Genomic DNA, 27,589 nt, shown 5'->3' with positions numbered 1-27,589 from the left:
GGAGGCAGAGGCAGGCGGATCTCTATGGGTCCCAGGCCAATCTGGTCTACAGAGCAAGTTCCAGGACCCCCAAGGCCACACAAAGAAACCCTATCTATCCCCTAAAAAAACCAAACAAGCCAAAAACAAAACAGTACAAAGAAAATAAAAACAAATTAGAATAGGACAAAACAAACAGGAAAAAAAGGCAAAGAAAAAAGCACAGGAAACACACATAGATGCAGGGATCCACATATTTGCACACACAGAAATCCTATAAAGTCATGAAATTGGAAGCCATGATATATAAGACTTGTAAGGTTAAAAAAAATGCCCAAAGTATTATGAGGGAAAACCCTCCGAAAATACCACTGAGCTTGTTCTGTGTCAACCATCTACTGCTGGGCATGGGACCTGCCCGTAAGTGTGGTTTGTAAACCCAGGGAGATTCCATTGGAGGAAACTAATTTTTCCTTAGTGAGAGGTTATCAGTTGAAGATAGATTTTGGATTAGGGATGGGGACTGTGTTTATTTCCCTCTCAGTGTTAGGATCCTATCCAGTTTAGACCTTTGTAAACCCTGTGCAGTTTAAAAAATTATTTTATGAGCCGGGCGTTGGTGGCGCAAGCCTTTAATCCCAGCACTCGGGAGGCAGAGGCAGGCGGATCTCTGTGAGTTCAAGACCAGCCTGGTCTACAGAGCGAGTTCCAGGACAGCCTCCAAAGCCACAGAGAAACCCTGTCTCGAAAAACCAAAAAAAAAAAAGTATTTTATGTAAATGTGGACCATATGTAAAATAAATTAAAGTGTTATTTAAATTAAAAATTCAGTATTGACCTATGCTTTGCTTGCTTGTATGTCTGTGTACCACATGCATGCTTGGTGTGTGAGGTAGACTAAAGAAGGCGTTAGATTCTTTGGAACTGGAGTTACAAATGGTTGTGAGTCACCATATAGGCCCTGGGAATTGAACCCAAGTCTTCTGGAAGAACAGCCAGTGCTCTTAATCACTGAGCCATCCAGTCCTCTCCTTATAGACCACCCACTCAGAAGCCACTCTGGGAGGAGTTACTGTAAGGTCACAGGCCCTGTGTAGCAGACAAGGAGAGAAGGCTACATAGGAGTAAAGGACCTGCCTTGGTAGGAAGCCCCCAGGCACAGCCTCCTTTTAGCCTGTTTTCTGGGCTTCTGTTTCTATCGCCTGGCTGCCCATGTTTAGTATTCCACCTGTTCCCCTCCTGGTCGACCGGAGTCTTCAGGCCTTCAAAATCTATCCAGCCAGCATGCCTTCCTGGTACACTGTCCTTGGTTTTATGGGGAGAGAGAGAGACAAACTAGATCTTATTGAGGTCTCTGGGCTTGGGAAGGCACTGATAGCTTGGGAGAGGCAGATAGTACATGTGCCTATAACAGTAAAATAAACACCATAAATAATCATTGCTTGTTCTGTTCTGTTTTGTTTGAGATGGTCTTGATGTGTAACTCAGAATAGCTTTGAATTCAGGATCATCTTGCTTTGCCATTGTGCTTGGCTTTAAGAGACACTACTTTTGTTTGTCTTTTTTTTTTTTTTCTTCTTCTTCTTTTTTTAAGACAAGGTCTTGCTATGTAGCCTTGGTTGGCAGGCCTGAAACTCACTATGTAGGTCAGATTGGCCTTGAACTTATGGTGATCCTCCTGCCATTGCCTCTTGACTGCTGGAATTATAGACATGTGCTATCACATTTCCCCAATCCCTACCCCTCACCCCCCCACACAGATCTTATATAATTCAGACTGGCCTCAAATTCACTATGTAGTTGACGATAACTTTGAACTCCTGATCTCTTTCATCCACCTCCCAAGCCCTAGAATTACAGGTATATACTCCCATGCCTAGCTTCAAGGGGCACTGCTTTTTAAATTTTAGGACAAACCACCAAGAAGGGAGCCTACTATCAGCTCACTAGTTAGGACTGTCCCACTGTCCCACTGGCTCCGGCCCATCCAACCTGGCGTTTTGCTTTCACTGCTGAGAGTACCAAGTTCTTAGGCTTATAAGACCCACTTTCAACGAAGCCTTCTGAGTCCCTTCTTTTACACAGAGGCAGCCTTTCCTCACTGGGAACTCACATAGCACCATGCTTTGGAATTTCTCAGACTCAGACCTTGCCTGTTTGTCTACTTTTGGAGATCCTGAACACTATAGGTACAGTCCCCATTCGCCCAATTAAACTTGGTTCCCAGTTCGCACAAGGAGGGGGCTGGGTGGATCCAGCAACTCAACTGGAGCAGTTAACCCTTGGACACAGGAGCAGGGCCATCTGGCAGTTCTGCTTCTTACTAATTCTATGATTTCAGGCAAGTTACTTAACTCTATCCTTAAAATCAAGATAATGGAAGTTGAGAGACTCAGTGGGTGAACACATCAAAGCCTTCAGAGCTGTGTCTGGTGCCCCCTAAGCATCCAGAAAACGTTAGCTATTATTATGAGCCAGCTGGGTGTGCTTATAAACAACGCCTTACACCCCAGCAAACTGGTGCTGACACACACACACACACACACACACACACACACACACACACACACACAGCCACAGTTTTATATGGAAGAGGGTGAGCAACTGTAACCCATTTTCGAGATGGAAAGGATCTCAATGAAGTCTAGGGCATTCGTTCACATAGCAACAGCTAGTTTCTCTGTGTCAGCCACTGCCTCTCCTCCAGCATCAAATTTACTGCACTAGACGTAGGTCAGTAAAGTAGGTAGGGTGTTTGCCTAGCATGCAGGATATCCTGGGATCAATCCCCAGCATGGAAAAAATTGTATGTGTGCTAAATGTTTATAATCCCAACACTTGGGAAGTACAGGCAGAAGTACCAGAATTCAGGCTACCTTTGGCTGAGTTTGAGGCTAGCCTGGAATACAGGAGGCTTTGTTTCAAAGGGGGAAAATTAATCCATTTTAAGAGAGGGCTAAACAAAAGTTCCCACATGGTTCTCATCTTCAGCAAATCTGGTGAAGTGCTTGGATTATGAGATACTAGATACATCTTGCAGGTTCCAAGTGCAGATATGATGCTTTTTTTTTTTTCAAGACAGGGTTTCTCTGTATTGTTTTGGAAGCTGTCCTGGAACTTGCTCTGTAGACCAGGCTGGCCTTGAACTCACAGAGATCTGCCTGCCTCTGCCTCCTGAGTGCTGGGAATAAAGGCATTGGTGCCACCACCACCTGGTGCAGATACGATACTTTAAGGGGATACTATCATCCAGTGGCAGAACAGCATAGTGCAGACTGACCTTTTTAACTGGGGACACATCCAGTATGTCACTTAGGGACGGGGCCCTAAGGCAAACTACTTATCAATGTTTCATCCATAAGATGGGGCTAATGACAGTACCTACCTCAGAGATGTTGTGAGAATTAAATTAGGTATCTGGGTGAAGTGTTTGGAATAGTGTCTGCCACATGGTAGCTATTATAAGGCATGGCTAATATGCCCAGATATGTAGACATGCATCAGATGTAAGGGGTGTGTGTGTGTGTGTGTGTGTGTGTGTGTGTGTGTAGTCAGATTTGATGCTCCTCACCCCAGGATTGGTTCTGCTAACATCGTGGGTGGCATCTGTCTTGTGGGGAGACTGCCACCTGCTCCTTCCCTCTGGAAGAGCTTTCCTGAGCCAGGGAATTCCCTCCCATAGCGACCGACAGTTACTCCAGGCATTCTGATGCCAGATGCTCTGCCTACAACAGCGCAGTGAGAATTAAAACTTTACTTAGTGGCCCAAGCTGGTCTAGGAAGTCAGGCAGTCTTAGAAATTGGGGGTACCTACTTAGAAAGGGTGGGAGTGGGAGGGGAGCATGGACATGGAAGGGCTGCTCGGCTGAGGGTGGTGCTGCAGACAGGGGAAGGGCGGGGGCCCAGGGAGAACAGGCAGGATGCCAGGGTGTCTGCCAGCCTCCAGGACGCTCACTTTGGCTCCCGCCCTCCAGCCGGCAGCAGGGAGCAGGGAAGCTTGTTTTGTTTAGGCGTTAACTGGGCAGGCTGTGGGAAAATAGGCAGGCTTCCTAAGCCAAAAAGGGCCCACTTCCTTCACAAGGCAGCTCGTGTAGTTGACAATGCTGCCACTTCCTTATCTGCTGTCCCTATCCCACAATTACATCTTTCTCCTTTGGTCCCTACCTGACTCTTCTCTTCCAGTTGAGCGTGAGGGACACCTTCTCCATGGAAGGGGCATATATTGGTAGAACTCTGTGCTTCCCAGGCTGGGCCTTGGAAAAGCTACTTGCTGGAACCCTAGTGTTACAGATGAGGAAACTGGCTGAAGGAGAAGCAGGGACTTCCCAGGTGCTCATAGTAAGAGAGACTCAATTTTCCCCCATAGGAATAAAAAAGTAAAATTAATTTATGTGTCTCAGTGTTTTGTTCATACGTATATCTGAGCACCACTTTTGTGCCTAGTGCCTGCAGAGACCAAAAGACGGTGTTGGATACCCTGCAACTAGAGTTACAGACGGTTATGAGCTGCCATGTGGATGCTTGGAACTGAACCAGGGTCCTTTGCAAAAACAGCCAGTGCTCTTAACCATGAGCAATCTCTCTAACTGGGGGGATTCTTTTTATTATTAAAAATGTTTCTTCTTTTTTTTTTTTTTTTTGAGAGAGTTTCTTTGTGTAGCTTTGGAGCCGGTCCTGAAACTCACTCTATAGACCAGGTTGTCCTCAAACTCACAGAGATTTGCCTGCCTCTGCCTCCCATGTGCTGGGAGTAAAGGCAAATACCACCAAATTGTCCTTAACTTCTTTTTCAAAAGATTTATTTATTTATTTACTAACCACATATACAATGTTCTGCCTGCATGTATGGTTGCAGGTCAGGAGAGAGCACCAGATCTCATTATACCTGGTTGTGAGTCACTATGTGGGTTCTGGGAGTTGAACTCAGGACCTCTGGAAGAGCAGTTGGTGCTCTTAACCTCTGAGGCACCTCTCTAGCCCCTGTCCTTAACTTTTTTACATGTTTTATCTTGTGTGCAAAGCATGTATGTGGAGGTCAGAAAGCAACTTGTAGGAACTGAGTTCTCTCTTCTACCATTCTGGTCCTGAGGATCGAACTCAGGTTGTTAGGCTTGGCAACAGGCACCTATATCCATCAAGCTATCTTGTTAGCCTGGCCTTCTTTTCCTCTTCCTTCTCTTTTTTAACCGCAGAACTAGAACAACCTGGACCAGCGCAATTGGAACCACTTTGCATAAATGGTCCCATTTAATTCCACCATAACTCTGCTAACATCCATTCTCCCCTTTTGTCAGAAGAGAAACCATTAGAAAATGGCTTTAAAACTGTCAAGAACCCAGACTGAGGTAGAAGAGGGGGTATGCCATCTCACTCAAGGGTTTTTCTTGATCCCTGAACTATCATGCTCCCACCCACCTGATTGTTCTACTCCTTGATACCTGGTTTTCAGAGCTGTAATCACAGCGCAGCTCCCGGTGGAAGCTCCCATTGGCACCTCTCACATAGACAATCACTCAGCTTTCTCTGCTGTATCCAGGACTGGCAGTCATTGGCTCGCATGCCCACTCAGCTCTTTATATTTCATACACCTGACATTTCATTTAGCCCGCACAGCAGTCCCCCTTAGAGGAAGACAGGGAAAAATATCTGTTATTATCATTCTACAGAAAAGGAAAACAAGGTTAAAGTGACATGCCTGGAAACAAGTACCTGGCAAAGGTAAGGTTAGAACTTTAGTTTCATGTCTCCTGATGTTAAAATCACGTGTCTGCCAGCTCCAACTGTAGCCCTGGTATTGATGCTCCTGTTCTTATCTCCTGAGCTGTAAGCCCCAAATGACCAGGCAGTTTCTTCTTTCAGTGCCTGTACCTTAAAGACTTGCCTGTGGGTTTAGATCTCTGTTACCATCTGATAGAACTGGGCTTCTGCCTTCCTGGTCTTGCAGGTCCCAATCACTGTTGTGGCCTTTGGTCATGCATGGAGATTGGTAGTATCTTGGGACAGAGCCTTGGGATCACCCCAGAGACTTACTTGAGACTAAGACCTTCTTGAGGAATAGTTGATGGAATCTAAGGCTTGGTTATGCTACCACCTCACTGTGGGGAAAGCCCTTTGCTCTGTTCTGGTGGTTGGACTGGGATTCTGTCTTGAGAAGACAGGTATACTCCCCAGGCTGACCCAAGGACTGTGGTGAGGAAGTCCATTCAAGGAAGAACAGAGAATGGCAGCAGAAGTGGGGGAATGACCAGCATCTGGATGTGCTGACACGAATTCCTGAGCAGACAGTGCCAGGCAGGTGGGAGGATAATGACAGAGAAAAAGTAGACAGTGGTGTGTGTGCGTGCATGCGTGCGTACGTGCGTGCGTGCGTGCGTGCGTGTGTGTGTGTGTGTGTGTGTGTGTGTGTGTGTGTGTGTGTGTGTGTCCCCGTCCCTCAGTGCCGCATGGGCAGGTGGATGAGAGAGGCATCTATTGTAGTCACGAAAGGGCTTCCATACACCTTTCTTCCAGGAATTATGTAGAATATCTGTGGCACTGGCCTTCCAGTTCCCATTTACATACCCACACCAGGCTAGCCTTTAATCTTGTCTGACTTTTGCTTACTATTAGAGTCAGAGGAAGCCAGAGACTACGGCTGACTATCCTTTATCGGTTCTGTGACCCTGGGTAGCTTATATCATGTTTGAGCCTCAGCCTGTGAAAATGGGGCCATATGTACTATGGGGGGATGTTGTGAGAGTGGAAGAAATGTAAGAAGCATGCCCATTTCAATGTCTGAAGCAGGGAGGCACAATAAATGCTAGCTGCTGATTTCTTTCCAGAGTAAGACTTCCACATATGGTCCCTTCGATGGAAAGGAGCCAGTCCCTGAATGTACAGCCCCAGGGATGGAAACTATCCCTGCCCCCTTCTCCCTCCAGGGATTGGTCTGCCTGGAAAATCTTCATTGGATCTGCAGAGATCCGTGTTAGTTGTCTCTCAGGCACAGAGCATGGTGCTCTGCAGATTTCCCTTCAGTAATCTCAAGAGATCTTACTAGTAGCACTGTGCTTGCATTACAGAAGCAAAACTCTGCAACTCCCTATACTTGTTGGAAGAGGTATATATAAGTCAGGCTTCCAGTGATCATAGAAATCCCTGGCTCCATCCTGTATTTTAGGCTCCATTCCTGTTTCATTCCTTGGTTACCTTTTTGGTTTTGTGACATAATACTTGACAGCAGAGACTTAAAAGCAAAGAAAGGTTTATTTTGGCTTACGGTTTAAGGGGATACAGACCATCATGGAAGTCATGTCAGTGGGAACAGGAGGTGGCTGGTTACATTATACCTGTAGTCAGGAAACAGAGATTAAAGCTGGCACTCAGCCTGCAACTTCCTTCCCCACTTTTCATTCACTCCGGGACCCCAGTCCATGGGTATGCTGATCACAGTCAGGGTGGATCTTTCCTCTTCAGTTTAACCTCTCTGGAAACAACCTTAACAGACATGCCTAGAGGTGTGTCTCCTAGGTGATTCCAAATCCAGTCAAGTTGATAATAAAGACTGACTCATCACACTGAGAGAAATCTCCCAATTCTTTTAAATATTCTTCGTAGAGGACAATGTCTAACAGAAGGATTTGTATTCTGGTTCCAAACCCATCACTTCAGGGCAAGTCACATTAATCTTCTTTGGGTCTTTGGGTCCTTATCTGTTGAAATGAAGGAAATAATATGCCATAGGGTTGTTATAAACATTAGTCTGAATAAACCATAAGAAATTTTAGAATTTGGCCAGGCTTGGTGGCACACACCTTTAATCCCAGCACACCAGTGGCAGAGGCAGGCAGATCTCTGTGAGTCCGAAGTGAGCCTGGTCAATAAAGCTAGTTCCAGGACAGCTAGGGCTGTTACACAGAGAAAACTTGTCTCAAAAAACAAACCAAAACCAAAACCAAGCTCCCCCAAAACAAAACAAAAAAGAACAAATAAACCCAAACTAAAAACCCTTTATGATTTGAAAAAGGCATGTTACAAACTAAATTTTTTAAAAAAGGTTTATTTGGCTGGGTAGTGGTGGTCCATGCCTTTGATCTCAGCACTTGGAAGGCGAAGGCAGAGGGAGAGGCAGAGGCAGAGGCAGGTGGTTCACTGTGAGTTTGAGGCCAGCCTGGTCTATGGAGCAAGTTCCAGGACTGGCTTCAAAGCTACAGAGAAACCCTGTCTCAAAAAACCACAAAAAATTATTATTTTATGTGTATGAGTGTTTTGCTTGCATGTATGTGTGTATCACATATGTCTGGTACCTATAGAGGTCAGAAGAGGACATCAGATCCCTTTGGAACAGGAGTCACAGATGGGTGAGCCACCATGTGGTATGCAGGGAATTGAACCCTGGTCCTCTGCAAGAGCAACAAGAGCTCTTAGCTGCTAAGTCTACTCTCCAGCCCACTTTCTCTTACTTTCTGTTAGTTATTTATTTGAGACAGGGTCTCTGTAGATAAACTGGGCTGTCTCAAACTCATGATCTCTCTGCTTGATCCTCCCAAGTGCTGAGGTTGCATTAATTAGATGTTTGATACCATGCATAGTATCATTTACTTTATGTTATAGATAAGCTCCAACATCCACTGAATGCACAGTAACTCAGTGGTGTAGGTTAGATTCCAAATCTTCCAACATCCAGCAACTTTGTATCCATGGAAGTGAAGGATACTCTCTGAGCCAGAGCAGCTGCACCTAGCACTAGCACATAGCAGAGTTCAGCTGGCCACCTGCGGTGTGCAGCACACTGCGTCTGGGCAGTTGCTGTTACCCTTCCCCTTTAGTCTGGAACTTCATGTGGGTGATTCTGCCTTGCTCACTCCACATCCTAGTGTTTGGTGTGGGCTTCACACAAAGTAGGGCAGCAGCAAATATTTTATCAATGAATGAATCAATGAACATTGACCATGTGCCAGGTCTGCAGTAGGACTCATTCTAATTAGTACAAGTCTGTAAGGATAGCTTATACCCCCATTTTGTAGGCGAGGAAACAAAAGCTGGAGGAGTACAACAAGGCTCAGTGGTGAGGCTGGGAACGGGCTCTTCTCCCTACCTTGGTAGCTGCCCCACTGTGGTGTTGAGGACTTTGGCTTCCCATGCACTGTTCCCTTGCCTCAGGCCTTCCCTGATCTGATTGATGACTCAGGTGGCAAATGGCTTAAAAGAAAGAGAAGGAGGAGGAGAAGGAGGAAGAGGAGGAGGAGGAGGAAGAGGAGGAGGAGAAGTGTTTTTCTAGTTTGTACACAGCTCTAGAGCTCTGATTCTGTTACTTCAACATATAAGAATGTGGGTTAACTCAAGGTAAAACACCTGGGTCCAAGCACCACTTTTCCATCTTTTGGCCACAGAGCCTGTAGGTTACCGTCAAGTCCCCCGGGTCTAGTCAGGCCTCAGGGACCTTCCTTTTTTTCCCCTGAACTGTGTTTCTTAGAAAAGCTATCCGGACTGCAAGTTCTGTATTAAGTGTGGGGGGAGATCCAGCTTAAAGAAAGAGCTGAGAATGAGGAAGGTTTTTCTACTATCCCAAGGGAGCCTGATGCCCACACCTTGGGTGGTCTGGGTAGAGCAGGAAGGTGCCTGAAGGGGAACCTACTGAGAATGAGCATTGTCATTGTTAGGTGAGGCTGAATTCATCCAACCAGTTCAGGACAAAGTGGGTTGGCCTAGAAGTCCTCATTTCAGACAAGGGCTTCCTTCAAAAGCTTCCTCACCGGCCTTGAGGTCTCCCTATGGTTCTTATTCTTCACCTGTTCCTTTCCTTCTTTCCTCTGTCGTGCTGGTCATGAACCCAGGACCTCTATAGCTCCAACACCGAGCAAAGTCCACCTCCCCACCCTCAGCCCTTGCTTGTTTCTTTATAACCCACAGACCACTCCTGACTCAAGGAGTCCAGTCATTCCACATGACCTTGACACCATCTCCACTTCTCTGCGGGCGCTAGTTTTCCTATTTGTGATAGGGAAGTGCCGGACTCAAGAGTTTTTTGTTCTTTTCCAGTTGACCCCACGTTCTCTGGCTAAATGCTCTCTAATAGGGAGCCATTAAGTCCTTTGCCTGGTAATTTGAGGCTATTTCCACCTGTCCCCCTCCAATGGCATAGGCCTGGCACCTGCGGCCAGTTTAAAAGGACTTATTCATGCTCAATTTCTCAGCGCACATTTAGCTAACTAGGAGGGAGGGTACCTAAGGGACCGAGAAGAAGCAACATGGGGAATTCTGCTCACTACCCCATCCTCATCGCAAATAATCCCACTTGGAGTGTTGACTCCTGAGAAATTCCCATACAAACGGTGCAGTCGCAGACGCCGGCTGGATGCGGGGGAGGGGGCGGCTCGTGCGCGTGCGTCGGCGCAGAACCCGCTCCCGCCCACGTGCGCGCTCCCGGGAGGAGGCGCGCGCCCCAGCGGGCTGGCGGGAAGGCGCGCGGGAAGCCCCCAGCTGCCTTCTCGGCGTGTGGGGGGGGAGGGAGACTGGGAAGCGTCTGGAACGTTCCACTCTCAGAGAGAGCCGGGGGAATCTTTCGAGCCCCGCTCCCGTTTCCATCCTTCCTCTCCGCTGATCAATCCATGAAATTTACCCCCTTCTCACACTGAGATCCGGAGCCCCGTGGCGCGGCCCCGCTCCCCCTGAAGCCGGCGGTGGCCAGAAGCGCTTCCCTCTGCCGCCGGGGCGGGGCGCTGTGGCGCGGGCCGGGGCCGGAAATTCCCGCGGCCTGAGTGGTTGGCGGAGCCCTAGCGGGGAGAGCAGCCCCGCCTTCCTCCCCGGCCGGGCGGGGGCGTTGGGCAGCGCGAGGGCCTGGTTGCCCGAGTGGGTGGGGGGCCGCCGCGTCAGCCAGCTGCAGCCGAGCCGCGGCAGGCGGCAAGCGCGGACGACGGCGGCCGCTCCTCCTCGGCTGCCCCGCGAGCTGCGAGTCCCCCCAGCGCCCCCGCTCGCGGCCCCCGCCCCCTAGCCGTCCCCGCCTCCTTCCCTCACACACCCCCCGGGCCGCCCGGGCCCCAGGCCTTCCCGGCGCTCCTCCTCCCTCTCTCCACACTCTGCTGCGACCCGGGTGCTGCTGCCGAGCTCCTGCCTCGCTGTCTCCGGGGCGAGTTCTCCTCCTCCCGAGGCTCTCCTTTCACACACACGCGCGCGCGCCCTGGCTCTCTGGGCCGCCCCCTTTTCTCCAGCCCTCCTCACCCTCACAGTCCTTTAAACGCCGCCGTCGGGGGTGGGTGGAGGATTGATGTCCCTTCAGCATCATGCAGCCGCCGCCGAGGAAGGTAAGGGCGCCGCTGGCGGGGGGCTTTGGGGATTTGGGGGGTGGCGGTGCGTACAAAGAACGCGGCTGGGGCTACCGCTGCGCCCCCTCCCCCTTCCCGCAAGGGGCCGTGACCGCTCTCGCCTCTAGGCTTGTCACTGAGTTGCCGCCTGCTCCAGGCAGGGGGTCCAGTGTGTGAGGTGTCTTTCCGTCTGAGGGCGGCCAGTGCTTGTCCACTGCACTAAGGATTACCACCCCTCCACCCCGGACATTTGCTAGAGTTTTTTTTTTTTTTCGGGCATGCTTATGTGTGTCTGTCTGCATGGCAGTGTTGCCCAGTGCAAAGTGCATTCTCGGGGCTGCACAGAGTGGAGGCGGGGGAGCCCCTGCAGATTTGCAGCGCCCTGTGCGTGTGGGATTGTTTAGTCTGAGCCAGGTTCGAGTCCTCCAGTTGCTTGTCGACACCCCACCCATTGGCACATTTGCGCGCGGGGGGTGTTGTTTCAAGTCTAGCCCCAAAATTTGGCCTGTTTTTCCCACGGGGCTGGGAAAAGAAGTTGGTACGGTCACCGCCCTCCCACCCCAAGGGAAGGCAAATTAAGGATTGACGGGTCCTGTCCTCCCCCCCCAGCCAGCCCCGCCTCCAGCTAAGGGGCCAGGGAAACGGAGCTTCCAGTATGAAAGGCAGAACCTGGCGATGCGTGGCTTGAGCACTAGGGCTGGGGTTTGCATGGCCGGGGTGGCAGTGACGGGTTCTCTGGGGCTTGCCAGCAGCTTCCCCCGCTACGCCGCCCTTCTCCACCTTTCCTGGCGGCTAAGGCTGTGTCCTTGTCTTTGTAAATCTTTCAGATGGATACTAGATTCTACTCTGATCAGTGGGTAGAGACAGTTATATCTTCCCCTCGTAGGCAAACATTCGCCACATGAGTAACTCATCGTCTGTTTCCTTTTCCTTTCTTAATCTGGATTTCTCCAGTTAACTCATCCCCCCACCCTTTTCCCCTGCACGTGTACCCCACCTCTCCACGTCGCTTTGCCTTGGTGGCCAGGATTCCACCATACTCGCAAACTGCTTGCAACCCCCGGGGTCTGGCCTGGCCGGGGAGTCTCTGGCCAGCTGGCTTTGGCGGTTCTCGCTGTTTGAAGTGGGGCTGCCACCTGGCCTGGCTTACTGGGTTAGTTTAAAAGCCGTGCATATTATGGAAGGTCACTTCTGCGTTTTCCTTTGTGAGAAAAAAATTGTGATTTGATGCGCTGTCAGAGTGGAGGGCATCATTCTGAGACAGTGTTCTTTCTAGCAGCCATTATGGAATATTTTATGTAATTTATGCATGCATAATATTTCATGATTGTATAAATTTAAGTCGCTTGGTATTAGGTACTGTATACTTTCTTTCATCTGTGTTCACTGCTCCTGGTGGTTAATGTCTGTATCTTTGGGAAGAAAGAGAAGACAGAATTGACAGTTTTCACTCTTTAACATGTAATTTTTGAATTTTTAGTCAGTCCCTGTTTTAGAATTTCTGGCTAATTTTTTCGTTAACCATAGTTAATAAAACTAGGTGGCAAATAATGAATTTTTTAGTCTTCATGGATAGGAAAACTAGAAGTATACAGTCTAACAAGTACTGTTATTTTAAGGAATTTTTCTTGTTCAAATCGTAGCAAAAGTCTTTCTAAATACATGCTATGTTTTAGGTGAAGGTTACACAAGAACTGAAAAACATTCAAGGTGAGCAGATGACAAAACTTCAAGCCAAACACCAGGCAGAATGTGATTTACTTGAAGACATGAGGTAAGATCACTAAAGAGTTGAAGAACTGTTGTATCTGCCACTGAGGACCTTTGAGTTGCCAGGCTCCAGGACCTGATGATGGAATTTCCTTTTGGATTTCCTGCTTTCAGGCTGCAGAATTTTGACTCAGCTGGAAGTTAGAACTGGAACTAACACAGTGCAAACTTTTCCTAGTGTATACATGCTACTGAAAAATAAGGGCTTTCAGAATGAGTCTGTCATTCAGTTTGTACTCAACTGAAAATTCTTACATCTTTTCACCAAGTTGTAAGTCATTTATTGTCTTTAGCAATCCTACACAGACCTTTAAGTTGATACTTATGGTTAATATCTGGGATGAGCCAGTTACCCCTGGTAAATTAATGTTTGTTAAAACATGGCAAGTATAATTTGGTCTAAGTGCGTAATTCAGTGAGAACTATTTGTCATGTTTTATTAAAGCTACCTATATTCATAATCAGGAGAACTCTGAATGTAACAGATAAGACATTGTGCTAAGATTGTGAAAATGAATGTTATAACTGACTAGTAAGATGAACATGGTGGCACCTATCTGGACTCCCAGTAACCCCAGCTCTCCAGAGGCTGAGGTAGGAAGAGCACAAATTCAGGGCCAGCTTGGGCTACAAAGGGAAACACTTTTTCAAAAAAGAAAAGAAAAGAAAAAAAAGAGAGAGAGAGAGAGAGGATATTGTAAAAATGAGCAGAAAGTAGGAAATGTTTTATAAAGGAAGTGCCACTTGTTTTTTTTTTTTCTTTTTCTTCTTTAAAAATTTTTATGGGACATGGTGTCTCTGTTGTAGCCTCGGCTGTTCTGTAACTCACTGTGTGACCAGGTTGGGTGGAACTCACATTCTCCTGCCTCTGCCTCCCAGTAGTGGGATTAAAGGCATGCACCACCTGGCTAGAGAGATGACTTAGCCAAAGGACCTGAGTTTATTATCCGCAGTGCCCACATGACAGTTCACAGTTGTCTGTAACTTCAGTTCCAGGGGATCTGACATCCTCACATAGACATACATGCAGACAAAAACACCAATACACATGAAATAAATAAGTCATTAAAAAAAAATGTGTGCACCACCACACTTGGCTTGCCACTTGTAGTACAAATTTTTTTTTTTTTTTTTTTTTTTTTTGGTTTTTACGAGACAGGGTTTCTCTGTATTGTTTCGGAGGCTATTGGTCCAGCCCGGCCTCGAACTCACAGAGATCCGCCTGCCTCTGCCTCCCGAGTGCTGGGATTGAAGGCGTGCGCCACCACCGCCCGGCTACAAATATTTTTGTAAAGGCTAAAATATGATTTGCATGTTTAAATAGAGCAGCTCCAATTCTTATTCTTACAATGTAGTTATCAAATTAGGATTAAAGCTGTGAATCATCAGTTGGCTGTGTCCCCCATAGTATCCTAACATCATGTTTCATGAAAAACATTACCATATATTGTTAGGAGAAAATTATGTATATTTTGGATAGCTGAGCTATTTATGGCTCAAAGATTTTAAAGAATTTCCCCCTCATGTTTACTTTAGATACAGTTTATGAGCATTTCTTCAATACAACTGTTTTCATATAAATCTGTTTTCATTCATTTCGAATATACCAGGGTTGCTTTTCTGACTGGAAAGAGCTCTGTTTCAATTCTGAGTTTCACTTTTAAAATAATAGTTTTTTGTGTAAGTGTGTGTGTCTTTGTATGTGCCATGTATATGTGTATATATATATGGAGACCAGAAAAGGGTGTTGAATCTCTTGGTGCTAGAGTTGTAGGCAGTTGTAAGCTACCTAATGTGGGTGCTGGGAACTGAACTCAGGTCTTCTAGAAGATCAGGAAATGCACTTAACCACTAAGCCATCTCTCCAGCTTCTTGTTTCTCTTTTTAGTTTATTTTTTCTTACTGTGACCTTTTTTCCAAGTTTTTTTATGATCTCTACAGTGTTCTGCCGGCATGTATGCCTGCAGGCCAGAAGAGGACATTGGATCTCATTATAGATGGTTGTGAGCCACCATGTGGTTGCTGGGAATTGAACTCAGGACCTCTAGAAGAGCAGCCAGTGCTTTTAACCTCTGAGCCCTCTCTACTACCTTGGGGATTTTTATGTTGTACTAATCATTGAACCCCAGGACATTGTATACATTAAGCATGTGCTGTATCACTGGGATACATTCACATCTTCCACAAGTAAGTTTTGGCATTAAATCCTCTGTAAGATAATAAAACTTGCTATGGTTAAAAATTCAATTTTAGAGATCTGTTAAGCCTAGTATTTCATAGAAATCTCTAGATAAAAGAAATAATCAATTTTCAGGAAGATTTCAAGAAGGAAAAGTTAGTATATAAGTAGAGATCTTTTGTGGGCATGTCATGAAGTCTCATTGATGGTGTCATATAAGGATTTCATATTTCTCGTTTTTGTTTGTGCCATAGTACAAGAGCTTAAGGTCAGGAGTCTAGACATTGGAGTCATACAGTCTTGGATTTCTGTCCAAACTCTTTTACCTACTAGCTGTGCTGACTTTTCAAAATTGACTTAATCTTTCTAAACTTCATTTTTTTTCATTTGTAAAATGGAGCAATATAGCTTTCATTCTTAAAGGTTATGCAGATCAAATGACAGTACATGTAGATTGACATAAATTAAGCTAAGTTGATATTGATTGTTGCTTGTGCTATTGCTGTTTGAATTCTTTCTAAATTATCTGCTCTGCTTTGCATTACTATAGCAATATTCTAATTATCACATCCGTTTCTTCATGTTTTCCTTTCTTCAATCTTTCTTTAGTAGTCGTCTATCTTCCACACTGTGATTAGTTCCTCTTTCTGTAGCCTTCTAGATAAAGGCCCAAGACCTTGTCATAGTATAATAGCTGCAGACTTCTTTTTCTGGCTTAATTATTATCATTTTTTGCATCCTTTTTCTTTTGGCCACATAGGGCATCTAATTATCTATATATTCTACAGTTGTGGTTTTCTTCCTCTCCCTGCTTTTCTTTTTTTGTCACTTTCATGCAGATTTTTGCTATGGAGCCTGGGCTGACCTGGAACTTACTCTGTCAACTAGACTGGGCTTGAATTTGTAACCAGTTCACCTGTTTCTGCTTCTTGAGGACTGAGATTATAGGTTTCTCTGTATAGCCTTGTGTTGTATAGACCAGGCTGGCCTTGAACTCACAGAGATCTGTTGCCTCTGCCTCCTGAGTGCTGGAACTAAAGGTGTGTACCATCACTACCATGACTAACCATGGCAATTCTTACAAATGAAAGCATGTAACAGGGGCTTGCTTACAGTTTCAGAGGTTTAGTCCTTTATTTATTTATTTATTTATTTTGTTTTCAAGACAGGGTTTCTCTGTGTAACTTTGGAGCCTGTCCTGGCACTCGCTCTGTAGACTAGGCTGGCCTCGAACTCACAGAGATCTGCCTGCTCTGCCTCCTGAGTTCTGGGATTAAAGTCGTGTGCCACCAATGCCTGACTTGATTTAGTCCATTGTTATCATGGTAGGGAGCATGGTGGCTTGCAGGCAGACATGGTACTGGAAAAGTAGCTGTGAGTTCTACATTTGGATCTGCAGGCAGTAGGAAGAGGGAGAGAGACAAGGCCTGGCTTGGCCATTTGAAACCTCAAAGCCCACTCCCATTGATGCACTTTCTCCAATACCACACCTACTAGTCCTAGTCCCTCCCAACTAGCGCCACTCCCTGATGACTAGGACTAAGCACTCAGATACATGATCCTGCGGGGCCATTCTTCTCCTTCTCCTTCTCCTCTTCCTTCTCCTTCTCCTCTTCCTTCTCCTCTTCCTCCTCCTCCTCCTCCTCCTCCTCCTTTTTCTTTTTTGATTTTTGGAGTAGGGTTTCTTTGCGTAACAGCTCTGGCTGTCCTGGAACTTGCTTTGTAGACCAGGCTGGCCTTGAGCTCACAGAGATCTGCCTGCCTCTCCCTCCTGAGTGCTGGGATTACATGAATGCACTACATGGGGGCCATTCTTATCCAAACCACCACAGTGTACATGTGTGTGCCTGTGCAAGTGAGAGGTTACTGTTAGGTATTTTCTTAAGTTGTTTTCCATCTTAATTTATTATGTGTTGTCAGATGTCTTTCTCAATCATTTTCATTTTATTTACGGAGAGGTAGGTTCTTTTGCTGAACCCCAAGATCACTGATTAGATTAGTCTAAATAATCAACTTGCCGCAAGGATCCTCCATCTCTGGTAGTACAAACAAACTGCCATGCCTCCTTGGCTTTTTTATGCGTGTGCTGGGGAACCTGAACTCTAGTCCTCATGCCTGGCATGAGCCATTGAGCCATCTCTTCAACCCCTCTCCATCTTATTGTTTGACACAGGTTCTCTCACTGAACCTGGAGCTCATTGATTTAGCTTGACAGGCTGGCCAACAAACCCCAGGAATGTTCTGGTGTGTTACTTTCTAGGCAAGCTCCACATCCTGCTCTTACATGTGTGCTAGAGGTCTGAGCTCAGATCCTCATCTTGCATGGCCCCATGATTGTGCTTTTTGACATAAAGTATATTCTATTATATATAAGATGTGTCTGGACATGATCATTTATGCATGTAATCCCAGCACTTATCATGAGTTTGAGGTCACCCTGTGCTACAAAATAAGTTTCAGACCAGTTTATGCTACTGAGTGAGACCTTCTCTCAAAAAAACAAAACCAACCAACCAAATAGATAAAAATTTAGAAGCAGAGTGTGATAATATACTAGGCATTAGCAGAGAATTTTAAAGGAATCAGTGAGTGTTTTTCCACTCCCATTACTTGCTAAAACATGCTTTTAGGTCTCTCAATCTCTGTTTCTGATATAAGAGATTTAAGTCTTATTGTCTGCCCTGGTTCAAAGATGCTTTTGGTTTGACAGATTCATTTTGTGAAATAAAGTGATCATGCTTTTAATCCAACACTCAGGAGTCTGAGGTAGGCAGATCTCGGTGAGTTTAAGGTCAGCATGGTTTACATAGAGAGCTCTAGGCCGGGCAGCCAAGGTTACATAGTAAGATTCTGTCTCAGAAACCAAAATGAAATAAAATAGAAATCTATCTTGGGTAGAATTATGCTGTACAGCATGCTTTAAACTAGGTCCAACTGCGTAAAATGACTCAGTGGTTAAGAGCACTGATACAGGTTCTATTTCTTCTCCCACATTGGGACCCACAACTATTTGTAACTCCTGCTCTGGGGGATCTGTTGCCCTCTTAAGGCCTCTTCAGGCCCAGCATGCATGTGGTATACAGACTTAAATTCAGGCAGAATAGTCAAACACAAAAATAATATATGTTTAATATTAAATAAATATTTTAATTTTAAGCTTTTAGAAAGTGTAAGGTTGTGTGTGGTTCTTTAATATGCCATGTTAAATGTATTGTGATGTGATAAACACATTAGTAGATGCATCTCCATTATGTGTCTTCAGGTTTTGAAGATCTGTGAATTTATTTGGAGATGAGTAGTGTGGAAACTTTAATTTTATTTTCTTTTAATCCTGACTTACAGATGTCATGATAATCTTATAGAGTGTATTCCTGTTTACCTAAGCTAATATAGAAGAAGGAGCTTTGTATTAGCAGCAGGTCACTTTTGGTACATTGAAAGATGGATCTCAAAGCAGTTACTTAAAGAATATCAGTTTAGGCTTCTGATTCTCCTTCTCCTTCTTTCCCTCCAATTCAAGTTGAGCAAGTTGAGTCTACTTAACAGTTTTTGAATTTAGGAACATTTCAGTTTATTTAGATGTTAATAAACCTCCCAAGCAGAAAAATTTTAAATTGCTTTTGAGATCGGTTCTTACACTGTAGCTCAGGCTGGTCTTGAACTCGTGGTAGTCCTTCTGACTTTCCTCCCAATTGCTGGGATTCTAGGTGTGTGTTAATCATGTCTGGCTTCGTTTTATTTCTAATATAAAGAAATGAATGAATAGTAAGAACTTTAGTTTTGTTTTATTTTTCCTTTCTGTGACAGGTTTTCTCTGTATAATAGCCCTGCCTATCCGAGAACTCCCACTGTAGATCCTCCTGCCTCTGCCTTCTAAGTACTGGTATTAAAGGTGTGTACCACTACTGCCAGGCTTGAAAGGGTCTTATTGCGCCTTTGAAATAGCTCAGTGGGTAAAGGTGCTTCCTGCTGAGCCTAATGACTTGAGTTTCACTTCTGACACTTAAATGTTTGAAGGAAAGACCAACTCTGCCAAGTTCAGGCTGGCTTGGGGAATTTCCTGTGTAGCTGAAGATGGTGGACTTGACCTGATCCTCCTGCCTCTGCCTCCCTAGTGCTGGCATTATAAGTCTGCACACCATGTCCCATTTATACAGATTTTTTTGAATAGTTTATTTTTATTTCATGTTCATTGATGTTTTACTTACATGTATGTCTGAGTGAGGGTGTCAGAAGCCCTGGAACTGGAGTTACAGACAGGTGTGAGCAGCTATGTGGGTGCTGGGAATTGAACCCAGATCCTCTAGAAGAGCAGCAAGTGCTCTCAATCACTGAGCCATCTCTCCAGCCCCTAGATGAAGTATTTTATGATTTTAAAAGGAGCTAATGGTCAAACCTAAGTTATAATGAGATGTAAACAGGAGCATTTTAAGCTAGCTGTGGCAGGTTCCCACCACACTCCCTTTTTCTGGAATTTGAGGGAGGAGGTCAATTATGACAGTCTTCATTTGCTGTCCTCCCTTCTCATTTCCTTCAGGGGTGGATTTTGAAGCTCATACGTTGGGAGTGAAGTATGAAAAGGAAAGGGAACTCATTTGTTAACCAGGGACATTCCATTCTTTGGGGAGATTTCATACTGATGCATTTCCTGTTGAAATTTACTGTCAACAGTAGACAAGCATACTTTACTTTTTGTTGTTGTTAAGACAGGATCTTCCTACATAACTCTGGCCAGCCTGATACTTGGTGTATATATCAAGCCAGACTCGCAATGAATGCTGGGATTACAGACTTTTGCCACCATTCATAGCCTGTTTGACATCCCCCTGCCACAGGGTTTCTCTGTGTACAGACCCTCTCACCCCCCCTCCCTGCAACTGTATGTTCTGTAGTCTAGGCTGGCCTTGAACTCACAGAGATCTGCCTGCCTTTGCCTTCTGAGTGCAAGGATTAAAGGCTTGTGCCACCGTCACTTGTATACCTGTTTAAGGGATAGAGGCACTTGCTACCTGACTGCCTGAGTTTGATCCCAGGGACTGACATGGTGGAAGGAGAAAAAAGTGTGCTGTGGCATTCGCTCCCCTTAAAATTTTTTTTTATTTTTCTTGTTTTTCAAGACAGGGTTTCTTTGTGTAACAGCCCTAGCTGTCCTGGAACTGGCTCTGTAGACCAGGCTGGCTTCGAACTCACAGAGATCACCTGCCTTGCCTCCTGAGCGCTGGGGTTAAAGGTGTGTACCACCACTATCCAGCTCTTTCTTTTATTTTTAGTCTTAAAAACTTTATTTTATGCACATTGGTGTTTTGCCTGCGTGTATGTCTGTGAGGGGTTCAATCCCCTGGAACAGAGGTTGCAGACAGTTTTTAATTGCTATGTGCTGTCCTGTGGGTGCTGGAAATTGAACCCATGTCCTCTGGAAGAGCAGCCAGTGCTCCTAACCACTGAGCCATCTCTCCAGTACCTACTGTTTTACTTCATAAAGGTTTCTTACTTATTTTCCTCTCTGCTCTCCAAGACCTCAGACCAAGTAAATTTCTAAATACTAGAGCCTGTGTTCTTTCCTTTTTAGTATGGTTTATCCATTAATGTTAAAATAGAGTATGCAGGGATCCAAAATAAAAACTATTTTTCTTGTAAGTTTTCTTAGGAGGTCATCATATGATATGGTGACAATTTTTTGAATCGTATGTGTTTATTTTATAGATGAAAGTGAAAAGAGGAGATGAAGTAGGTCATATTGTTGGGAATTTATTATTTATAGACTACTACATTCTTATAGTTATTTTACTTTTTGAAACCTTTTACTTTTTAAGGTTTATTTATTTTGTCATTATTATGTATTTTGCTGACATATATACCACATGAATGCCTGGTGTCTGCAAAGATCGGAAAAGGGCTTTAGCTCCTCTGGGACTAGAGTTAGACACAGTTGCTAATAATTATGTGGCTGCTGGGATTGAACCTGGCTCCTCTGAAGGAGCCACAAGTGCTCTTAACAGCTGAGCTATCTCCAGTCCTGCACTGTCTTTTCTATCTGTGCCTCTCAAACTTTAATCCAAGAAACTCATTATGGGTCCTGTTGAAGTATTATTCCTGCCAATTTTGAATTTTTAACCCATTTTCTTTCTTATTTTTTTCACCAACTGAACTGTCTCTCCTCACCCTAGAGATTGAATATGCTAGCAAAAATACTCTTAGGGGGCTGTAAACCCCAGTGAGGTGATCCTTTGTGTTACCTTTTGTGAATGGGTAAAGTAATGCAATGAATCAGGACTTTGAAGATAGAACACAGATTACAGCTTACCTCTGCCACTTAATTGGGTAATCTTAGACAAATTTCTCAGTCTTGTTGTTTTATGTATGTAAGGGAAGATCAGTGTTTGCATTTTTGCTGTAAATTAAATGAGATGTGAAACACCAAACAGGTATTCAGTTTTGGTAGCTCCTCTTACAGTTGGAAATTAAAGTTTAGGAAGAAAGTCCTAAGGTGACAAAGGAAGTTGTATTTCATCAGTTATAAGAAACACTGTTACATTTTCTTAAGATGCGTCTTTATTGTGATATAGTTGTCTGTGCTGTAATTGTCATTGTCTGTTAGCACACATAGTGGCAGAATAGGCATCTATAGGTTTGAATGAAAATCCCAGATAATGGTTGAAATAGAAGTGTTGCATCCAATGGGCTTTTGATGGCTCATGTAAGAAAACTTAGGTTCTTTGACTGGTTTAAGAAAGTGATTTAGGCCGGGCGTTGGTGGTGCATGCCTTTAATCCCAGCACTCGGGAGGCGGAGGCAGGCGGATCTCTGTGAGTTCGAGACCAGCCTGGACTACCAAGCGAGTTCCAGGACAGCCCTGTCTCGAAAAACCAAAAAAAAAAAAAAAAAAAAAAAAAAAAAAAAGAAAGTGATTTAGAGTTGGCTGTGGTGGTTTATATCTTTAATCCCAGGACTCAGGAGATTGAGGCTAGAGGATCCTTGTGAGTTGGAGAGTCTCCAGAATCCAAAAAGCTAAGTGAGGGGATGTGCACTTGTAATCTTAGCACTGGGCAGTCAGACATAGTTAAGTCACTGGGGCTCTCTGGCCAGCCCCAAATCGGCAAGCCCCCAGGACAGTGAGAGACCCTATCCCCCAAAATAAAGTGGATAGTTACTGCCGAATGACACCAGAGGCTGTTCTAGCATTCACATGCTTGTGTGTTCATGTGCATGCATGCCTGCCCCACATTAACACATATATGCAATTAAAAAGTGACCCAGTCAGGCCGGGCGTTGGTGGCGCACGCCTTTAATCCCAGCACTCGGGAGGCAGAGGCAGGCGGATCTCTGTGAGTTCGAGACCAGCCGGACTACCAAGCGAGTTCCAGGACAGCCTCCAAAGCCACAGAGAAACCCTGTCTCGAAAAACCAAAAAAAAAAAAAAAAAAAAAAAAAGTGACCCAGTCAGAATATAATATATATACGTATGAAACTGCCAAAGAATGAGCTTAATAAAAGAAGTGATTCAGAAGAGTTCAACTCAGAATGTGATCAATTTACCTAAGAATTTATTACATACCTCACAAAAATATGACTATATAAGTTCAAAAGACCTCTCTTAATAGGTATAAATACAAACTCCAGTGATGAAGATGATCAAGTGTTACATCAATTTAACCAGCAATTTTTTCCCATTTTTAGGATTTGTTTATCTATTTTTTATCTATCTATCTATCTGTCTGTCTATCTATGCATATGAGTTCTATTTGCCAGCATGCCTGCATAACAGATCAGGCCGGCAGTAAGGCACCATGTGGTTTCTTTGAATTGAACTCAGGACTGATAAGCTCTCTCTCTAGCCATGCAAATTTTTTTCTCAATGTAAAATAAAATAATAGGTCATGCAATGATTGGTGTTTAGATATCCTGCAAATTAATAGTAGAGTATCAGCTTCTGGAATCAGATGCTTTGTTCATTCATCAATCAGTATTGCTTCTCATTCAGATTTCTTTCAGACTAAAACAAAACAAAACAAAAAACCCTTAAATCCTGAGAGGGAGGGGGAGAGGAAGGGGGGGAGGGGAAGAGAAGAAAAAAGAATGAGAGCTGACAAAGAGTGAAGAGCTTCTGTCTCTCATGTCCTTTACATAGGCTGTCACCAGGAGGTATAGCCCAGATTAAAGATGGATTTCACCACCTCAGGCGATCTGTATAAAAGAGTGTTTCTAGCCGGTTGTTGGTGGTGGTGTGAGCCTTTAATCCCAGCACTTTGGAGGCAGTGGCAGGTGAATCTCTTGAGTTCAAGGCCAGCCTGGTCTGCAGAGTGAGTTCCAGGACAGCCAAGCATACACAGAGAAACCCTGTCTTGAAAAACAAACAAACAAAAAAGGTGGGTTTCCAACTTCAAATGATTTAAATTAAAAGGAAAAAAAAATCCCTTGTGTACCTGGGTGTTTGGGTTTTGTTTGTAGTGAAGTTGACAACCACGAGTAGCCATCACACTAAATAAATTTAAATACATGCTTTCAATTTATGGTCAGTCATGTAAGGAGTCTAAGAAAAATATGTAACTAGCAGATATTCAGTTTGAAAGAGCTGGGTTTTTTTTGTTTTTGGTTTTTGGTTTTTTGTTTTGTTTTGGTTTTTGGTCACTGGCTGCTGCTTATTTGAATTGAAAGAGCCAAGGTTGTAATAGTGCCTCTTCCTTTTGCTGTTTAATGGCTTATTAACTTATAAGACATTACCCATAGATCTTTATGTGTTTCTAAATTTAAAGATTCGGTTCTTTAGATTTTGGATGGGGTCATCATTGCAACTTAATAATTTAGACTTGAAGGGAGGATTCTCTCCTAAGCCAAAGGGAATTAAACTAAGGGCTAGCAAAGTTGTTTACCACTAGGATTTAAGCATAGATGTGTGTTGAATAATTTTGGGAGCATTCTTCCCTGACCTGGCCCTTTAGCCACACCCAAATGAGAATGAAGGTGATCTCTGTTGGTGGGAGAGAGTGATAGACTATACCAGGCACTAGGTAGATGCTTACCATTGTACTACCAATCCTACTGCTTAGTCTTTTATTAAATATAGGACCCGAGACACAAGTCACTTAACTGAGTCTCATGTTTCTTGTCTGCATGAATTATAATACTTTATAGGTTATTTTGATAAAGTAGTACATGCAAAATATCTCTTGTATGGTGTATGTAATATATATGCTTTACAACTCCATATGAGTTATAGTTTGGTTAAGCAATTGAGAACATCAGTTGAGAAATTATGGGCTGTGACTTTTCTTTAAAGAGTTAATTTGTGTATTGAGAACTGAAGTGGACCCAAAGATAAAATCTTTTTAACTGGAACCAGTGGTTCTGGGTACTTTTGTGGGGAGGGTTGAGACAGGGTTTCTGTGTAGCCCTGGACTGGTCTTGAACTCAGAGATCTGCCTGCCTCTGCCTCCCAAGTGCTTGGGACTAAAGGCTTGCAGCATCATACCCAGCTCTCCTGTTATAATTTAATGAGATGATATGAAGTAGAAGGAAAGACAATTTCTTCCTCTGCAGTTGATGCATTTGTTGTTATCTCCCCCAAACTCCTCCTCATCCCAGGACTTCCTTCTTTCCTTTCACTCATGAAAACAGTTTTCACTAAAATATCCCAGTAGTCTGCATGGTATCTCATTGGTGAAATTTGTTTCACATGTCCATTCTTGTCCTTCTGCATGGTGGCTGAGAATGTAATCATCTTAGATCGGGTCTTTGACAAGAAATAAGGTAATGGTGATGGTGACAGAACTTTTGTTACCTAACTGTTTTGCCCAGTTTGCTACTGGACAAAATGGGTCACAGAGATTCATTTCCAATTTACTGTTATTGATTCCTATAAAAGTATTTATGTATTGGGGTAGGACACCAGGGACATTGCTGGAATTCAAGTTGTCTCAGGCAGGTTGTAAATCATGGGTTCCATGTAAACTATTTGTATCTTCTCCCAACACCTTTTGAATTTAGTATCTTTAAGTTGGAAACAGGGTTTTATATTTGCCCTAGTAGTGGTCAATAGGTTAGTGGGCTCTTAGGAATCCTTTTTAAGGAATATAGGAGTGGTTAAAACTGTTGCCACTACTAGACCTTTGATAGTTTACGGGAATGTCAATCTAAGAACCCTGTAGGCAAGTTTATTTTATTCACTTCCTTTTACTTCTTAGGTGAGAGGTTAGTGAAGTGGCTGTATAGAAAGTCAAATAAGACAAATAAGAGCTAGAGCTGACCCTGTCTGGATGATTTCCCCTTCATTAACAGAGGATTGACAGTTCAGACTTGAAGGATAAAGTGTGAAGGAGTGTTTTACCTGAGGAGGCCTGTGATGGCAAGCTGGTGCTTTCCTTTGTAAATCCTGGAAACACCCATTGGAATCCTGCAGGTGTCATTCTGTACTGTTGGTCAATCTCAGAATGACTTGATGTATAAGCAGCTGCTTGTTTTCAGTGACTAATGTAGCTGAGTACGGAACTTTTCATCTATGGACTAATCACTGACATTTTATTTTGCTTCACTATGTGCTTAGGCATGCTTTATTTTAGTGTTCCATTTGGTCTTCTTTTTGGCATTTATGTATGAATCTCATCACCCCCATTTTTTTTTGTTTTGTGAGATTTGAAATATAATCCAATTCAAAATAAATGTTATTTTTGGTATTATGAAAAAGTATTACTATGTCTATGACCCTAAGGAAACAATTGGAGTACGTATGTCCACTGGATTATATTTTAATGATACTTTCTGATGGCTACAATGTGAGGGAGGCCAGCAAAGACTCTATTGTATATCCTTTCTCTATGTTTTGCATTTTGAACTGTGTGAATATTTTCTACTATCTAAATTAAAATTGAGTGACCTAGTAATATTGGTAAATGTTTTACTGCATGTCTATCAAACATAATATTCCTTAAATATTGGTAGCAGTTATTGCAGAAATCTAACCTTTGGCATCTAATTACCATTAATGAAGTTATTTTTGTTTTCTTTCCAGTGAAGTAAGTTCCTTCCTTCTTTCCTTCCTAAATCCAACTGGCCTTGAACTTGTGTCAATTCTGAGCCTACCTCCCAAGTGTGGGGGTTTCAGGTGTGTCCTGACATGCTGGGCCTAATATTTACTAAAAATTTAAATCATGTTTACCTATTATTTTTATGTATGGTATGCATGTGTGTATGCACTTTTTTTTACATGTATATGGGTGCATGATATTTGGATGTGTGGACATGTACATGTGTGAGCATGTATGTGGAGACCCAGTGTTAATGATAGGAACTATCCTTGATTGTTCTGCCTTATTCTTTGTAGGCAGAGTCTCTCAATCAAACCCATAGCTGGCTGATGTGACTTGTCTTATAAGTCAGAGTGCTCTAGGGATCTTTTATCTCTGCCATCTTGGTGTAAAATTTCAGGGGCTTGCCATGCCCTCTTTCATTTACATCGTTTTCTGGAGATCCGAACTCTGGTCCTTACACTTGCTCATCACACACTTTAACTGCTAAACCATCTTCCAGGCCCCTGCCTGCGTGCCTGCCTGCCTTCTTCCTTCCTTCTTTCCTTCCTTCCTTCCTTCCTTCCTTCCTTCCTTCCTTCCTTCCTTTCTTTCTTCCTTCCTTTGTGTGTACATACATGTTCATGAGTAAACACATGATAGTATGCATATAGAGGTTAGATGACAACTTATGGGAGTCAGTACTCTTCTTCAACCATATGGATCTAGGGAATCCCAAGTCTGGTTCTCAGGTATGACTGCAAGTACTTTTACCACTGAGCAGTCTTATTGGCCCCAATCTAATTTTTGATGTAAAGTAAATCAGAGCCATTTGTATTGGTACACGTCTGTAATCCTAGCACTCAGGCTAAGGCATAATTGTTGATTTGATGCTAGCCTTAACAAATCTTGCTTTCAAGGAAAAGAACATATCATGGTTTCCTCTGGAGGATAAAGGTGGGATTTGACTAGGAAGTGCCATAAGGGAGTTGTCTGGAATGTTACCATACTGTATCTTGACTGCTATTTAGGTATATAGCTATATGATTGTCAAAGGTATAATAAATGTATTACATAATATTACTTAGTTGTATACTTAGTTGTATGTAGTTTTCATTGGACTGCATGCTGAAAGATTTAGGAACAAGTGTTTTTAGTGTATACAGTTTGCTCTAATTGATACAGTTTGCACCAAAAGTAAAATGGATGAATGGATGTCTATATGTGATGGAGAGATATATGTGATAAAGCAAGTATTAGGAAGTGTTATGGCAGAACTTAGGTAGTGGCTATATGGGTGTGAACTGCAAAATTATTTTGGTTTGTTTTTGAAAAATTTCACAGTTCACTGTTGAGAGTTTGTTCTGGTCTTCCTGCTT

General features: G+C 43.8%; 1 protein-coding gene and 1 long non-coding RNA gene across 3 annotated transcripts in view; one reads left to right on the top strand and one right to left on the bottom strand.

Annotated features, from left to right (window-relative positions):
- Positions 1 to 7,205: 7,205 nt before the first annotated feature.
- LOC110341619 lies at positions 7,206 to 10,565 on the bottom strand. Its single transcript, XR_005881679.1, has 2 exons — positions 9,056 to 10,565; positions 7,206 to 7,670 (listed from the first exon to the last, which is right to left on the bottom strand). It is a non-coding gene; the product is annotated as an uncharacterized LOC110341619 (long non-coding RNA).
- A 389-nt stretch (positions 10,566 to 10,954) lies between these two features.
- Positions 10,955 to 27,589, top strand: part of Fchsd2 (FCH and double SH3 domains 2) — a 208,542-nt gene continuing 191,907 nt past the window's right edge. Inside the window, exons 1-2 of one of the 2 annotated variants that reach the window (XM_005074012.4) lie at positions 10,955 to 11,261; positions 12,938 to 13,035. In XM_005074012.4, coding sequence (XP_005074069.1) covers positions 11,241 to 11,261; positions 12,938 to 13,035 — 119 coding nt within the window. In that variant the 5' untranslated portion in view covers positions 10,955 to 11,240. The remainder of the gene's footprint in view (positions 11,262 to 12,937; positions 13,036 to 27,589) is intronic. The other variant, XM_005074013.4, reaches the window with a different exon arrangement.

Source organism: Mesocricetus auratus, unplaced genomic scaffold (assembly GCF_017639785.1).
Source record: "Mesocricetus auratus isolate SY011 unplaced genomic scaffold, BCM_Maur_2.0 Super-Scaffold_4256, whole genome shotgun sequence".
Taxonomy (NCBI): domain Eukaryota; kingdom Metazoa; phylum Chordata; class Mammalia; order Rodentia; family Cricetidae; genus Mesocricetus; species Mesocricetus auratus.
This window is presented reverse-complemented; position numbering and strand designations above follow the sequence as displayed.